At 41.6% G+C, this 17,330-nt stretch overlaps 1 protein-coding gene across 2 annotated transcripts in view; it reads left to right on the top strand.

Annotated features, from left to right (window-relative positions):
- The window catches only part of USP31 (ubiquitin specific peptidase 31), a 100,486-nt gene that overhangs the window by 68,869 nt on the left and 14,287 nt on the right, over nucleotides 1-17,330 (top strand). Inside the window, exons 7-13 of one of the 2 annotated variants that reach the window (XR_012429368.1) lie at nucleotides 1,871-2,051; nucleotides 4,838-4,949; nucleotides 5,485-5,579; nucleotides 7,360-7,437; nucleotides 8,030-8,159; nucleotides 10,435-10,554; nucleotides 12,817-12,992. Coding sequence is in view for 1 of the 2 variants with exons in the window: in XM_005591456.4 (XP_005591513.2) it covers nucleotides 1,871-2,051; nucleotides 4,838-4,949; nucleotides 5,485-5,579; nucleotides 7,360-7,437; nucleotides 8,030-8,159; nucleotides 10,435-10,554; nucleotides 12,817-13,042 (942 nt within the window). In the remaining variant the exon portion in view is untranslated. Of the gene's footprint in view, nucleotides 1-1,870; nucleotides 2,052-4,837; nucleotides 4,950-5,484; nucleotides 5,580-7,359; nucleotides 7,438-8,029; nucleotides 8,160-10,434; nucleotides 10,555-12,816; nucleotides 13,043-17,330 lie in introns of both variants that reach the window. The other variant, XM_005591456.4, reaches the window with a different exon arrangement.

Genomic DNA, 17,330 nt, shown 5'->3' with positions numbered 1-17,330 from the left:
GTATGTGTTTTTGTTTGGATTGTTTCCTAATTTTATTGCATTATAGTAAAAAATACCTATTATCTTGTCCAGAGAGCCTTTCCTCACTCCCTTTAGCTGCAGGCTGGCTGGCAAACTCCTGCTCTTCTGGGCTTCAATTATAGTAACTTCTGTTAATCTCTCATACCAGCATGTAATGTGGAAATGATCTATTTTCCTTTCTGTCCTTCCCACCACACTGTGAAGTTCTCTGGAGCTGGGACCACATTTTGCTTTATCTTACTATACCAAGCAGTGCAGTATAGTTCTTAATATGCAGCAAGAGCCCAGGTAATGTTTGTTCAACTGAAAGTTTCTCAAAATCCTGTTCCCACTCTAGTTGCTTAGAGTTAACACTGAGCTTCTATTTATAAGTGAATTCGGTGAATTCAAAGGTTATTTGTATTCTAGCCAGAGACTGCCTTATTGAGTGTGCGTTAGCCTCTATCCTAAGGCCTCCTCAGATGTTTTGTTCAATACGTAATGAGGCTACTGCTTTCCCCACATTACCAGCGAGGAAGCTGAGACTTAGAGATGAAGTAACCACTTCCAGCTCACACAGCTGGCAGTAAACGGGTCCACAATTTGAACACAGAGCTTGATTTCTGTGCAGTTGACAACGTGGCATCCCCTCATCTTGTCAGGAGTCCTCATCAATTCTAGGAGAACAGGTCTTCCCACCCTTACCTCTGCCAAGAACCTGGGAAACGAGTTTATTATCTCAACTTCAGATATCTATTATTTTTATTTTCTCATACCAGAGTTTAAAATGGTTATGAAGTGAGATCTACTCCTGTTCCTTTTGATTTCTTTATGGTGTTTAAGCTTAAAAAGTCTTCTTCCCTCTAATGGCTTGACAAAGAGTCAGCTTTTTTCTCATTTCTAGTTTGTGTGTGTTGTTTTTTTAAACTCTATCTGGAATTTATATTGGTATTAACTGTGTACTTGTCATTTTAAATTGTTATAATGTTGAGGTATCTTAATAGGTTCAGTGAGTCTTAGATTGCTGAGTATTGAGGTTATTGCCAGCATTCTGCTATAAATACTTTTGTGTAGGCCATTTGTATTTTATTCTCTTTCTGGTGGTGTTATTATTTATGGTGGTGGTAGGAGGGGTTTCTTTTATTCTCCAGCTGGGGCGTCATTTCCCTAGGCTGTACTTCCAAAGGATTAGAGGAAGGAACAGGTATTTAGTCAGGCATTTATTGAGGTTGTGCTGGGTGCTGAATTGCTGGGTACTTGGATTGACAGGGAGCTCTGCTTTGGGGCATTTGGGAGGATCAGTACTGTGCCTGTCAAACATATATTTTTGTTAACTTTAATGTGGATTGATCCAGTCTAGTAGATTGTATTCCAAGTTGGAAGATTCTCCTGATGGCTCTGAGTCTAGTAGGTGTAGTGTGTAATTTACCTTTTATTTCTTGTAAGTCTGACTCTTTAATCAGGGAGAAGAAACTGCTATTGAATATTGAAGAGCATTCCACATATTCTCATCTTTATTTTTTAAAAATTTGTTTGATTACTGGTTGCATGACCTCACTAAATTTTCTTGGTGAATCATCTCAGCACACATGCACTTCTAAAACTGTATCTAACATTCACTGAAGTGCAGTTTTAGTTTTCAGTTTTTAAGGTAGGTAAGACTAGTTTAAAGGAAATAATAATGGATGCTAAAGAAATTCTCTCACGGCTAGATGAGTAATCTAAGTAGGATGTTTCTTTTTTTGATTGCGGTTTAATTTACATAATGACAATTTTTAAAAAAATTTTCTCTGTTGGGTAAATTTCTTCGTAATGAGTGAATAAAAATAATTTTGAAGAGATAAAATGAGTTGTTTTTATTCTATTTCAGGAATTCATTTAAACAACAACCTAAACCACTTGAAATTTGGCTTGGATTATCATAGACTGTCTTCTCCTACACAAACAGCAGCAAAGCAAGGGAAAATGGATTCGTCCACCTCAAGAGCAGGCAGCGACAAGATTGTCCTGTTGGTGTGTAACCGAGCCTGCACTGGGCAACAAGGGAAAAGGTGAGAACCAGATTATTTCCCAGTAAGTAGCTAGACTGGAAAAGTTCAGTATTTTCAAACATTTTTAAAAGCATGGGCAAAAAGTTCTTACTTTTAGTACTTAATTTTTTATTCTGATATTTAGAAAGAATACATGTACAAGTTGACCTGATTTGGGGCATTGGTTGGGGGAGAGTAAAGTTAGGAATCTGGATTTCTTTTTGTTGTTGTTTGTGTGTGTGTGTGTGTGTGTGTGTGTGTGTGTGTGTGTGTGTGTGTGTTTTGATACAGAGTTTCGTTCTGTCACCCAGGCTGGAGCGCAGTTGTGTGGTCTCGGTTCACTGCAACCTCCGCCTCCCAGGTTTAAGCGATTCTCTTGCCTCAGCCTCCTGAGTAGCTGGGATTGTAGGCGCCAGCCACCACACCCAGCAGATTTTTAATATTTTTAGTAGAAACGAGGTTTCACTATGTTGGTCAGGCTGGTCTCAAACTCCTGACCTCAGACAATCCACCCGCCTTGGCCTCCCAAAGTGCTAGGATTATAGGCGTGAGCCACCGCATCTGGCCAGGAATCTAGTTTTTAAAGGCCCATTTCATATGTGTATTTTCAGTTCAGGCTCCTCTTGGGACTCTAGACCCGTTTCCAGCTGCTTTCCTGACAGCTTTTTTATTTTTATTTTTTTAATTCTTAACATGTCTACTTGGATGGTGCATGTCCCTCAGTCTTATGTCCCAAATTGAACTCATTTTCTTTCCTTTTAAAACTGGCTCTCCAGTATTTCCCATCTTGAGAAATGGCACCACACGTTCATTCAGCTTTGTAAGTCAGAAATTTGGGAGTCAGAAATCTCTCTCAAATTTGTCTAATGCCCTCTGTAAGAGTGTATGGGTGTTTTATACTATCTTTTAAAGTAACTGTGTCACAGTAGGAATGTAACCTGAGTATTAACAAAAGACAGATATGTTTCAAGGAGAAATGACTTGGTGTTTCTTAACATTTGTTAGGGGAACCTTTATGTTAGCCTTTGAAATTTTTGCTTTGAAATAAGTTCCTTGCATAGTAAATAACATAAATGTAAAATGTGTTGATATGCATATTTATGCTATTCATTGACAGGTATTTTAGTGTTTACAGTGTGTTGGGCATGGTTCTAAACACTGGGGATTCAGCAGGGAACAAGACAGGCAGGGTCTGTGTCCTCATGAAGCTTCCATCCTAGCTAGGACAGACCGGCTATGAACAAGCAGACATCATTAACTTCAGACAGTCTGTACCATGTTGAAGGCATTAAAACAGACTAGAATGATAGAGTTTGATGGTGGGAGGCTGGCAAGACTACATTAGGAAGGGAGGTCAGGGAAGGCGTCCCTGTAGAGACTGCAGCCAAGCTGAGCCCCAGTGAGCTGTGTGAACATGAGGAGAAAGGATCCCATGCAGAGGGAACACCCAGTACATGCACACAAGACTAGGAGGAGGTTGGTGTGTGTCAGGCACAGAAGGAATGAAGTAAAGAACCTGTGGAATTCCCTTCATGATGCTAGTCTCTCAAAGAGGGAAGTCATTATTTTTAAAAAATATGGTTGGGTGATTTACATGTGCTTGTAACTCATTTCGCATCACAGTAGTTTTTAGGCAGATTGGTTCACTGTTAAGCACCACTACAAGCAAATAGTTTGATAGTTCTTGGAAACTGGTTTCTTGGTGATCTTAGCACCTCTACTTCCCTCCGGGCCTGAGTCAGAGTCAGAGTTAATCTGTTAGATCATTTGTTCATTCATTCATTCATCTTCTATTTTCTAGACATTGTCTGTCTGTGCTACTAAGATAAATACATCACAGTGCTTGCTATCAAATAACTCACAGCCTATTGGTGGAGGCAGAACAATAAGCAGGCATTGTTTATAGCACAGTATACACAGGAAACAAGCCAACAGGGTGCCTCCTGGAAAAGAATACCTCCACTGGGTCTTCACATGAGTGAGCAGGTGACAGCCTAGACTCAGAAGGATGGGGACGGTATTCCAAGCAGAGCGAGTTCCCTGACAAAAAGACATGCATGTGTGAGATAGGACACATTCAGGGAATTCGGGTTTGAATGACTGGGCATGGATGAGAGTTGAGGGTAGGCTAGTGGTCCTCAACATTGGCTGCATATTAGAACCACCCAGGGAGCCCCTAAAAACATCTCAGTGTTCAGATCACATTCCGAACTGATTTCATCAGAATCTCTGGGGGCTGGACTTGGGCATCATTATTTTCTAAAGCTCCTCTGGTGATTTTGGTCTTCGGTCTTTGCAGCTGAGGCCAAGAACCACAGTACTGCTTGGACTCTGTGGGACATAGACAGCTCTGGAACTGACTTTCACTGTCACTTGCTTGCCAGTGCCTCCCTTGTTGTCAGAGACTCAAGAATGTGGCTGCCTGTCTGTGAGACCTTCCAGCCCTATCTAGTCCTCTGGCACCCAACCCCTTATGGGTTTGACGTGTGCTGTTTGCCAGGCTCATGTCCACTCCCACCCCCTCTGCTCCCCATCTTCACTGATCCTGCCCCATTGCCACCTGCTGTCCTAGTACCATATGCCCCTAGAAGCCATTTTGGTGTATTGGCTATTAAATTTAATTTAGAAATCTAAGCTGTTCATCTCATTATGAAGAGTTACCATTACATTTCCTGTTTGTTTTATTTTGAGAACTGTCCTAAAGCCAATTATATCGTGATTCCATTTTAAGAGATCAAGAACAAAAGATAACAGTGTTAAAGGAATTACCGTACTTTTAAGGTCATTACATTGTTGATGTATGTTAGATTTGGACTGCCTTTTGTGCTGCACTTAGAGAAGACAATAGCTTGGGACCTTCTGCAGAAGGAAATCTTGGAGAAGATGAAGTATTTCTTGAGGCCCACGGCTTGCATTCAGGTTTGTAAGCATTTTGATATTCCAGCATAGCATGGGTGTATACTCAGTGAAGAAACAAGCATTACAATGAAATTTGAGTTTCTTGTGTTTGGATTTCCAGGACTGAGAATTTATCCCTCATTTTATGAAAGAGCTAGTCACTGCAAGGTTTTCCTTGAACTGCCGTGTATTCCTTTATAATATTTATCTAAAAACGTTAATACATGATCAGCTTGGAAGGGTTTAGTAGAATGTCTATCTGTATATTTTAAAAATTATTACTATGTTAAGGTATCCGTGGAAGACCATTAAGCTGATGTTTAGTAAAAGCAATGTGTTACTTGTCTTGCATGACTTATTTGATATGTAAATCGCATTTGGGTAAATCATATTTAAAGTGTATTAGAGTGGCTCAACAACCTTATAGAATCTTATAGAGAAGCATTTTGCAGAATAAACAGTTTACTGAAACTCTAATCTGTTTTGGAAATGCCACTGTGAAACAGATGCCCTTGAAGAAAAATTTGGCTTAATTCTCATCTAACATCTGATGCAGGTGTGTCCATTCAGCTTGCGTGTGGTCAGTGTTGTTGGAATAACATACTTGCTGCCCCAGGAGGAGCAGCCCTTGTGCCACCCGACAGTAGAAAGGTAAAAAAAAAAAATTTTTTTTAATTACCTTTTAGAATCTCACACATGTTCATTTGTGATTTCAAGTGATGTCTGATATAATTTCCACGTAAGTGTGCAAGGTTCTTTAGGCTCATTTTGAAATTAAGTACTTATTTTACTTTTGATTCATGCTTGGGTATATGTTTAGTGATGTTTCTTGAAGTAAGAAAAGCCGGGCCGGGCGCGGTGGCTCAAGCCTGTAATCCCAGCACTTTGGGAGGCCGAGACGGGCGGATCACGAGGTCAGGAGATCGAGACTATCCTGGCTAACACGGTGAAACCCCGTCTCTACTAAAAAATACAAAAAACTAGCCAGGCGAGGTGGCGGGCGCCTGTAGTCCCAGCTACTCGGGAGGCTGAGGCAGGAGAATGGCATAAACCCGGGAGGCGGAGCTTGCAGTGAGCCGAGATCGCGCCACTGCACTCCAGCCTGGGCGACACAGCGAGACTCCGTCTCAAAAAAAAAAAAAAAAAAAAAAAAAAAAGAAAGAAATAAGAAAAGCCCTGGAGGACTTGCGTTAGGAAAGCAAATTAACGTATGTCCTAGGACTGCAGATAAATGACACTTTCATATTCACCAGGAATGAAGTTTTGTAAAGTAACGTTCTAATCAGGCTACATTCTTCCTTAAAACCCTTATATGGCAACTTGTGGCATAAAAGATAAACCCCGTGTTCCACAATGTAAGAAGTTCTTCACAGTTTGAATTCCGCTTACTTCACTTTTGTCAGGCCTTGCTCTTCCTCTCCCCACTATCCCAAACTTTCAGCAGCATTAAAGTACTGACGATTGTTTGAACAGGCGATACTATTTTATACGCGTGCTTTGCATGTGTGGTTTCTTCTTTCTGTAATCCCTTTCCTTTAAGCCCTTTTTTATACTCTTCCTCCTCTCACCCCCCGCAACCTGCCCCGCAGAATTAGACACTCTACTCTGCTACCTCTGTGCTGGCTAAATCTGTTATATTTATAATACTCTATTGTATTAATAAAATAATATACATCTATACACACTGTGTGTCTATGAATATATAATATACATATGAAAACACATTTTTTATAATAAAAATTATTATAATAAAATGATTTTTTCAACAAATATTGTAGTGCCTGTATTTCAGCATTCTAAAAAAGCATACAACATGGTCCTGCTTGAAAGCTCACTGTTTGGGTTTAGAGATGAGAGTTAATAGATTAGACAACAATCCAAAATATTGCACAACATAAACAATATAAGATGGGTAATAACTGAGTTCTGGATTTCCCAGGAGATGGCAAGGAGCCAGTGAACTTGCGAGGGGGGTAGATTTGGAGGAAGGAGGAAGAAGGGTGCAGTCTAGAGCAGGCGTGGCATGTTGGTGGAGAGGTGGAAAGGTGCAAGGGGCAACTTTGTTCCCGGGGGACTACCGTCCAGTGTCTATTTGGGTGGGTAAAAAATTGGGCAAGAAGTTGGGAAGGTCACAATGACTATCTGAGGGTGATCAGCAGCAGCCTCATAAATGACACTAAATTTCTCCCACCTCTTTATTATTAATACTATATTGGGCTTTTTAATTTAAGGGTTTTTCAGTTTAGTTGTCATGTAGTTACTAAATCAGTGGTTATAGTGGTCTTGCCAAAAACTTTTTTCTGATGGGGAACTATGATGAAGATTTTCATTAATCACATTATGATTTCAGGTAGGACATAATCACATTAAGTAAAATCATTTGTTTAGAAAATAATATGTGGCTTCCCTCTTCACTTCCCCGGTTCTACAGGGCATTAAAATCTTGTGGACCAGGTGGCACCGCTCATGTGAAATTAGTAGTCGAGTGGGACAAGGAAACAAGAGATTTGTGAGTATTTTTAAAGTTAGTATTTATAGAAACATTGTTTTAATTATCATTTTTATAGCACACCTTTGATATGTTAAATGAGCCGAAACCTAAATCTCTCTTCTCTTTAGCTAAGTATCCAGGTGTGTTGTTAACCCTTTATTTAAGCAGTTTATTATTCCTTTCCTGTACATTCTCTCTTCTCAATCCCAGAACCTTAGAACATTTGTTCACTGCTGAAAGAGAAACTGTATACTCATTACTATATAGGTTCAATTTACTTTGATTTTTTATTACAGGCCCATTAATTCTAGGAAGCGATGTTAGATGCATGTTCTTAGATGTAAAGGACAGGAATATGTGATTTAACCAGTACAGTTCATGGCCAAACCCAGAAAAATCAAGTTAGTTCTGGAAATAACTTTGTATACAGAGAACTTTTCAAGAACATTTTGGAATATAGAAAAATTTGGTCACTACTTTTGTTTTCTTACACATTGATTTTTTTTTCCCTTTAGTTATAAGTTTGTAGTCACTTCAGGAAGCCATAATTGTATTTTTCCTTCTGTTTTGCAATACATTCTCTGATAGATGCTTCTCCCCCTAATTGCAGCTTGTTTGCAAATACTGAAGATGAGTACATCCCTGATGCAGAAAGTGTTCGTCTGCAAAGGGAGCGTCATCATCAGCCTCAAACCTGTACTTTATCCCAGTGTTTCCAACTCTACACCAAAGAGGAGCGGGTAAGAGGCTGGGCAGCATTTCTTGGTTGCTCAGGGCAGTGGGGAGTGGGGCATGGCAAGATGACAGTGGAGAAACAAATCATGCCCCAGAAGTCGCCGCAGGATTTTGCATATATGTAAGTCTGCACATGTAATGAGCATCTTAGTGCTATTGCTTTTAGGACTTCAACAACAAGTCGTAAGTTTCTAGAAAACCTTGATTAATTGAAATACTCTGGAAATGAACCTTCATAGTTAGTTCTTTTTCATGGTTAATGATCAAGTTTTGATGATTTTCTTTCTCAATTTAGAAGTTTCAAGATCTTTTCCTTAGTAACTTAAACAGTGATTCTTGACTTTTTGATACTAAGAACATAGGTGCCAGGACCTATTTAAATTTAAATTAATTAAAATTAAGTGAAGTAAATAATTAAATAATTCAGTTCCTTCACTGCATTAGTCATGTTTCAAGTGCTCGGCAGACACATGGTGGTTAGTGGCTCCCATATTGAACAGCGTAGATATAGACCAGAAAGTAGACAGCAAGGCTTTGCAGGTAGTAGGGACCCAGTAAGTGTTTAATGAATGGATGGACAGAGAGATGGATAAATAAGCCTCTATGGATGGGGCCCAGGCCTGTGTGATTTTTATGCACCTTATAAACATTGACCAGAGTACTTGGAGTTCATCTAACCTTGCATTGATATCTAGGATCATAATTGTGACTACTAGTTGTAACTCTTCACTCTTAAATAGAGGGAGTCATGCAATTTCAGGATTGAAGGGGACTTTAAAACTCCTTTATTCTAGTGATTGGGTTCTTCTTCTACTTAATTTCAAATAGGTGATTGCTTAGCCTGAGTTTGAATATCTTTTGTTATGAGATGTGTTTGCCTCCTTAAGACCAATAAACTGTGTTTTCTCTGGATAGCTCTGATGGTAACTGAAGTTAACCTGAAATATGTCTGCTGGTTACTACAGCTAATAATTGTTCTGTCTCTTAAATTCGTTATGACTCAGAAGTCCTAATTTTATTTTTGTCTGTTATTCGAATATTTGAAAATAGCTTTTGTATTTCCACTGAGTCTTCTCTCCCCCACACTGTTTTTAGCTAGTTCCTTTAATAATAGTTTTTCATAAGACATGTTTGGTTTTTTTCCTTTTTTATTTCCCCCAGTTTTGCACTCAATTATGAAATAGTTGGCTTTGGAATTGGTTGACTATAGGTTCTCTATGGCACCTTGCCCTGTTTAGCTTTTTTTTTTTTTTAAATGACTTTGGAGATGTTTGATAATGGCACAAAGATAATGGATGAGCAGATCGACTAGATGGCATCACTGGTATTCCACAAAACATCTCACTGATCTAGAATGCTAGCAAGATACCTTTTAACAGGGGCTCATTCATTCAGTAGGTGTTTGTTGAGTACATACCATGTTAGGTATCATACTGGTACTGGAGAAGTAGCAGGGGGCAACATAAACAACGTTTTTGCCTTCATGCTGTTTATAGTCTACTGGAACAAGTAAATAAAGGAAGCAAAGGTCCTGGAATAGGAAGCAAAGGCCCTTTGGCAAGACTGTCAAACAGAAATGAAGCCAGTATGGCTGGAGGACAGGAGGTGAGGGACAGAATTGACACAGTATATGCTCCATGAGAGCAAATACTCCATCTGTCTTGATCACTAAATAATTCCAGTATCCAGAGCAGTACATGGCACATAGAAAGTGACATCTGGCCAGGCGCAGTGGCTCATGCTTGTAATCCCAGCACTTTGGGAGGCTGAGGTGGACGGATCGCCTGAGCCCAGGAGTTCAAGAGCACCTGGGCAACATGGCAAAACCCGATCTCTACCAAAAATACAAAAATTAGCTGGGCGTGGTGGTGTGTTCCTGTGGTCTCAGCTACTCAAGAGGCTGAGGTGGAAGAATCACTTGAGCCTGAGGGATGGAGGTTGCAGTGAGCCAAGATCACGCCAGTGTACTCCAACCTGGGTGATAGAGTGAGACTCTGTTTCAAAAAAAGAAAGAAAGAAAGTAACATATTTAACGTTTATACAGTATTTACTGATTTAGTCGTTCCTCTTTGAGGGATAATCTATTCAACAAACCAGAATCTGTTTAGAGTTTGGGTGCCAGCTCTGGCCACTTTTGATTGTGTTATTCCATTGATGCCCAGCATCTGTAGTTTCCAGAGAGATTTTGAGTTGCCCCATGCCCTGGCTAAGGCATTAGTCCAGCCGTAACACAGTCTTGCATTAAGTGGTGCCTAACGGGAGTCATGCTTCTGTTTTCAGCTTGCCCCCGATGATGCCTGGCGTTGCCCACACTGTAAGCAGCTGCAGCAGGGAAGCATTACATTAAGCCTCTGGACTCTGCCTGATGTGCTTATTATACATCTAAAGAGATTTCGGCAGGTACGGAAATTGTCTATCCTCAGGAACAAACAAGCTGTGACAAGTTTCTTATGACACTTGCTGATGGGCTCTGTGGGGGCTCTTTGGTATACCTGTTTGATCCAGTGAGTCCTGTCTGTGTATGTTATAGACACACTTTTTTTGCCCCTGTGTTTAGGGTAATGTTTTGTTCTTTCCCAAGGCAAAATTTGATTTTAGTTCATATTGCAGATATTTTACTTTGTTCTTGACTTGTAAATGTTGTGCTTAAATTTTGTAAAGTGTACTCTGGGATTTAAAAAGAACTAAGTAGAGATCCTTTCTGGGGGAGGTAGAATTCTATTTCTACCTAATGTAATAATGGGTGTTCTGCTCCTGAGGAGCTGTTGTATGGTTGGGGAGATGAGTCATAAATAAATACAAAGAAAATCTGCTTTGAATTGTATTGCTTTGTGAGTCAGTTTTTCCAAAAAGGCTGTATATTCCCTGAGGTTAGGATTGTCTAGACAGTCTCAGTGTAAGAGGTAAATGGGAAGTGAACATTAATGGACTCCACGAGGCCTGGCTCTAAGTTTGTATCTGAAAGATTAGCAAGCTTTTACTAGGTGAGGTGGAAGCAGGGATCTCCCACACGGGGGCAGAGGGAGCAGTGTGTGCAAAGCCCGGCAGTGGGGAAAGCACAGCCTGCAGCAGGCCAGGTGGGCAGGCACTCTAGAGGGGTGGGCAGTGGTGGGAGTTGATGGAAGACGTGGGTGGATGCTGGTTGTCCAAGGAACCCTTTGTGGGCAGAGTAGGATTCTGATGAAGGGTTATAAGCAGAGAAGCAACCTTACCAAATCTGTATTTTGAAAATACTATTCTGGCTATTTTGTAGATAACAGATTAGAGGCTACAAGAATGAAGATGGGGAGACCTGAAGGAGGCCCTTGCCATCATCCAGGGTGGGCTGCTAGTGGATGGGATGGGTTGTGGCAGTAGAGATGGAGAGATGTTCAGGACTGTCTGAGGAGGTGGAGGTATCGGGCGACACACACATGGTCCCCAGGTCTGGGGCTTTCACACAGAGGTTCGAGGTTCAGCTCCTATGGGAGTGAAGAGTGGGCATTTGGCACCCAGTGTGTATTCTGTTGGGATTTGCAGGTGTAAAACTGACTGAGGGTTTGGATCCCAGCCTGCTGTGTCTCCTTCCCCAGACATAGAGTAATTTCCTGGGCTTTCTGTTTTCTTTTGAAGGCATGTCACCACCCTTCCAGCAACCCAGGCGTAAACCTGCAGTGTCCTCTTTGACTTCTTTCTTGTCCCTCTCATTTAGGCATGGCCATGCCTCTTCATCGACTCTTGTGTGTCCCCTCCCCATTCTTGCTGTCACCGTGCTGATTTAGACATTTTGTGGCTTTTCAGCTGGTCACTGTTGCAATAACTTTTAAGTGATTTCTTCACCTCCATTACTCCTATTTCTAACATGTTCTGTGCACTGCTTACACAGTTCTTCACCCACAACTCTGGTGACATCACCTTTTCCATAAAAGCCTCAGAGGATACGATCCAGATTCTTCAGGCTGGCCTTCCTGACCACCCAGGACCCGTCGTCCCTTCCTCTCATGAACGTTTTTCTTCCCTTCACAGACCCTTATGTAGCTCCTTACGGTGGGCATATCTATGCCTGGTTAATTTTTTAAAGTTCCCATAGACACAGGAAACACGCAGTGAATATCTATTCAACTCATGAATGGATTTCAAAGCATTTCCTTATAGGTTTAATGGAAAATACAGATTACCAAAGATTGCCACTGAGTGAATATGTTAAGCTGAGTCAGTGTTGCCTTGTGATGTGCCTGTTGGAGGGGGTGGAGGGGAATAGGCGCTGCTTATCGAGAGGCTCTTCTGAGCCAGACACTGTGGTTTGCCCTTCACGGAGCCATCACATCATTAGTTTTTATACCTCTTTGACAGAGGTATCAGGAAGAGCCACCTGATATTGTCATTTTTTTGTAAGTCAAATGCTTTAAAGCCCTTTAACAGATAAGGAAAGGAAGACTCATAGAGGAAGACTCATTTACCCCCCCATATGGATCCTCACTGGTTCCACCTTAGCTGATACTAAAACCTGTTCCTCTAGATAGCTAAAACTATGATCTGTTTCCCTGTTTTATATGTCTTGGGAAACGTCAGATAGGTAACTCACACTGCTTTATCTGATAGGATCCACATTGTCCCCCTAAAGTGATCTGCCATCTGCTTGCATTAAAATATCACCAGAACTTGTTTTTCTTCTTGCAACAGGAAGGAGACAGGCGCATGAAACTTCAGAACATGGTCAAGTTCCCCTTGACTGGCCTGGACATGACACCTCATGTGGTTAAGAGGAGCCAGAGCAGCTGGAGTTTGCCATCCCATTGGTCCCCGTGGAGACGGCCCTATGGACTCGGGAGGGACCCTGAGGACTACATCTATGACCTGTATGCTGTGTGCAATCACCATGGCACCATGCAAGGGGGGCACTACACAGGTCTGCAGTGTGAGAGGCCGCGTGTCTGTGCTGGCGAGTCCTTCAGACGGGTTTGCTTGTGACAGGATGACTTGACTTGAGAGCCTCATTTCCCCTCCGGTAGGCAGTGTGCCAACTGTGAGGGCAGTTTCCATCCTCTGGCTCTCTGCCCAAGAGCAAATAAATGAACATTCTTCCTCCTCTTCCTGAGTGGGGTCATCCAGTAGGTAGCTGACTGATTGGGGAGTGGTATGTGCAGGTAGCAGTCTGGTGAACTGAGGATTTGCTCTTTGTTTACCTAACCTGCACTCCCCATTTAAGGTTTTGCTAGATAGAGTTCCTTGAGGTTCTAGCTTCTCTCTTATTTTAAATGATTGTGAACTCCTTTTTTTTTTTTTTTTTTAATTAAAGATGAGCTGTTGCTGTGTTGCCCAGGCTGGAGTACAGTAGCTATTCGCAGATATGATTATCATACACCACAGCCTTGAACTTCGGGGCTCAAGCAATTCTCCTGCCTCATTCTCCAGAGTAGCTGGGATACAAGTGCATGACACTTTTATAGTGTCTTTAAAGTGACTTAGAAGGGTTTTTCTTTTTGTTTTAAGGTTAAATTGACCTTGTCATTTATAAAAGCAACTATGTTCATCATGAAATTTAGAGGCTAGAGGTGGAAAGAATACCATCATCCATGGGCTTATCACTGAGATAACCATTGGTATTTTTTTAATTGAGATAAAATATACATAACAAAATGTACCATTTTAAACATTTTTAAGTGTACAGTTCAGTGACATTAAGTACACTCACATTGTTGTGTAACCATTATCACTATCCATCTCTACAAGTTTTTTAATCTTCCCAAACTTAAACTCTGTACCTAATGAACACTAATTCCCGTTTTCTCTCCCCTCAGCCGTGACAAGCACTATACTTTCTGTGTCTATGAATTTGACTACTCTTGGTACCTCCTTTTAAATGGAATCATTCAATATTCGTTCTTTTGTGACTGGCTTATTTCATGTAGCTTAATGTCTGTAAGGTTCATCCACGTTGTAGCAGGTATCAGAATTTCCTGCCTTTTTAGGGCTGAATAATGTTCCACTGTATGTCGGTAATATTTTGTTATGTAGTATATACTTGGCATGTTTTTCTCTACGTTTTTGCCATTATTTTCCACCGTTGGGATTATACCGGCATTTTGTTATTGTTGTTCAAGTGAACATTTATTGAGCCCCTCACATCCTGCTTGCCCTGGGTTCTATCACAGCAGAAATCAATAGGTCCCCAGCCTCTGTCTTCCGAGAGTGTAATCAAGTAGGGGGAAACGTGGGTACAGATATGATTTAAAAAGAGGAGTCCCACATCATGGGTTCTGTGGTGGAGGTGTGAGCAGTGGGCAGAGGTCGGAGCCAGAGGATAGACTGGTCATAGTGTGCTGGAGGGGCAGGGTCAGCTGTTGGGGAAAGGAACCTGCTGCCTAACCTCATGGGCCAGCGGGGTGGATAGACAGGTCACAAATTCAGAAGCACAGCAGCACAGTGAGGGGTGAGTGGCACATGCGCTTCTGCATCCTCATCTTCACGCCTAGTATTGTAACAGAAGTAGCTTGATGTGGACACTTAATTTTTTATAAATACTTTTTTGTGTGTGTGTGTGTGTGACAGAGTCTCGCTCTTTCACCAGACTGGAGTGCGGTGGCACAATCTCGGCTCACTGCAAGCTCCGCCTCCCAGGTTCAAGCAATTCTCCTGCCTCAGCCTCCCGAGTAGCTGGGACTACAGGCACCCACCACCACACCCAGTTAATTTTTGTATTTTTAGTAGAGACAGGGTTTCACCATGTTGGCCAGGATGGTCTTGATCTCCTGACCTGGTGATCTGCCCGCCTTGGCCTCCTAACATGCTGGGATTACAGGCATGAGCCACTGTGCCCGGCCTATGAATACTTTTTTTTTTTTTTTTTTTTTTTTTTTTGGAGACGCAGTCTTGCTCTGTTGCCCATGCTGGAGTGCAGTGGCGCCATTTCGGCTCACTGCAAGCTCTGCCTCCCAGGTTCACGCAGTTCTCCTGCCTCCGCCTCCCGAATAGCTGGGACTACAGGCACCTGCCACCACGCCCGGCTAATTTTTTGTATTTTTAGTAGAGACAGGGTTTCACCGTGTTAGCCAGTATGGTCTCGATCTCCTGACCTCGTGATCTGCCCACCTCGGCCTCCCAAAGTGCTGGGATTACAGGCGTGAGCCACCGTGCCTGGCCTTAAATACTTTTTAATGACCACAGAATATTCTGTTGATAGACCTCTAATGTTATGTAACCCTTACCCATTGTTGAACATCTATATTGTTTCTGGTTTTTAACTTTTCATGTAACACTGATGAATATCTTTATGCTCTTTCACTTTTTCTGAATTTTAATTCTGTATTTCCTTGAGATTGAGTCTCAGAAATGGAATCATTGGGCTACGGGCCTGTATGAGCCTTTTGGGAGCCAGGCAGATTTCAGGGCTTTATTTGTTGATGTGAGGGTTGATGTGATTAATTTGATTTTCCATGTGAGTGGTTAGGATTTGGATTTCTGCATCCTTCACACTCAGTGTGTTATACATGCATACTTCTCAGGGACTTTCTTTATTAATTCAGTGGTTTCTGCAACAAGACCCCGAGTGCTAGTGCTGACCATTGATTTATAAAGATAGGGAGAGGTGGAGGAGGGGTGGGGTCTGCCCAGTCCTGGGTACTATTAAATCTCTGGGACTCTTTTCTCTAGTATTTAGCCATGAACCTCCCTCCCCATCAGCCAAGGCAGAGGAGTCCGTGGCCTTGCTACCTTTCACACTCACTCTTTCAGTCTGCTCTGTTCTCTTCCAAGAGGGCAGGGGTTGGGAAGATTACTGGACACAATAATCTTTTACTTTTGAAACCCTTTTAGTTCAAGTTCTTTAAATAGGTATTTTTCTTTTTTTCAAACTCATTTTACTGCCAGAAGTTCTTTAAATATTTAAATGTTGCAGGCAGCAATTGTTGGTGAGAGGAATGATCCTAACTTTGAGTGCATCTCCTAATGGAATGGCTTGGATTGCCTCTGCCTGCTCTAGGAAGCACTTTCAAGGGGAGAAAGAAGCTAGAGAAGTTTAAAAGATGCTCTCACTTCATAGAAGACACAAGTTAATATGAATTAAGTGTTTAGATATATTTTGCCTTGTACTTTGGTTTAAGCCATATTTCAATGATGATAATAGTATATTTGGTATCTTACATATTTTAGATTTCTATTTTATGGGGGCCATGTGTACAAATACTGTGTCTCGTTGGATTTTTGCTTTTGTGGCATTACCAGTCATGTCTGTGTTCTTTGGTACTGAGTGATGGAATTCTATACTTGTGGACTCGTAGAATGGAAAGGGACGTGGAGGTCATTTAACTTCACAACTCACCGGGTGTTTTAACACCTTTGCCAGCATCCTGGATTGACATTCACCCAGCTCAGCTTTGGTAAAGAATGCATTTTCCATTTATAACACTGTTTCTCAAGAAAATACGGACTGACTTGTTACATAGTTTCTAGGAAGAAATTGTTGGGAAGAATAAGACAGCCTAGACTTTAGCATCATGTTGCTCTTTATATAATAGAACAGACCTTGGGAAGATGCCTGGAAACCCCCAACTACCTCAGGGGCAGTACAGTTTGGTGGAAGGAACTTGGGTTAAAAGTCAGACGCATCTTTCTAGCTCTGTGTCCTGAGGCAGGTAACTGTCCACTAACTTGGCTACCACGTTAGTGAGCCAGAAAGTGGTCGTGCTGACCTCAGGGGACCCATTACCCAGGATGTGCTCAGATGTTTTCTGTATTCTTTCCCCTTTCTCATGCTGAGGCCATACCACCACTTTTCTAATATATGAGATGTTTAGAGTCTTAGTTTAGAGAACGTTTTAAATATTCTTAGTGTTGTTGAATTAAAGATACTCTGTTTTTCAGTTTTTTCTTTTTTTTTTTTAACATCAACTTTTAAGTTCAGGTGTACGTGTGCAGGATGTGCAGGTTGGTTACTTAGGTAAATGTGTGCCATGGTGGTTTGCTTCACAGATCATCCCATCACCTAGGTATTAAGCCCAGCATCCATTAAGCTATTCTTCCTGATGCTCTCCCACCCCCACCCCCATTTTTAAGTTTCCATTTGAAATATTTATTTTATTTTTTGAGACAGGGTCTCACTTTGTCACCCAGGCTGGTGTGCAGTGGTGTGATCATGGCTCACTGCAGCCCCGACCTCCTGGGCTCAAGATCCTCCCACCTCAGCTTCCCAAGTAGCT

Source organism: Macaca fascicularis, chromosome 20, assembly GCF_037993035.2.
Source record: "Macaca fascicularis isolate 582-1 chromosome 20, T2T-MFA8v1.1".
NCBI lineage: Eukaryota > Metazoa > Chordata > Mammalia > Primates > Cercopithecidae > Macaca > Macaca fascicularis.
The sequence above is the reverse complement of the archived record's forward strand: the minus strand, read 5'-3'. Positions and strand labels throughout refer to the sequence as shown.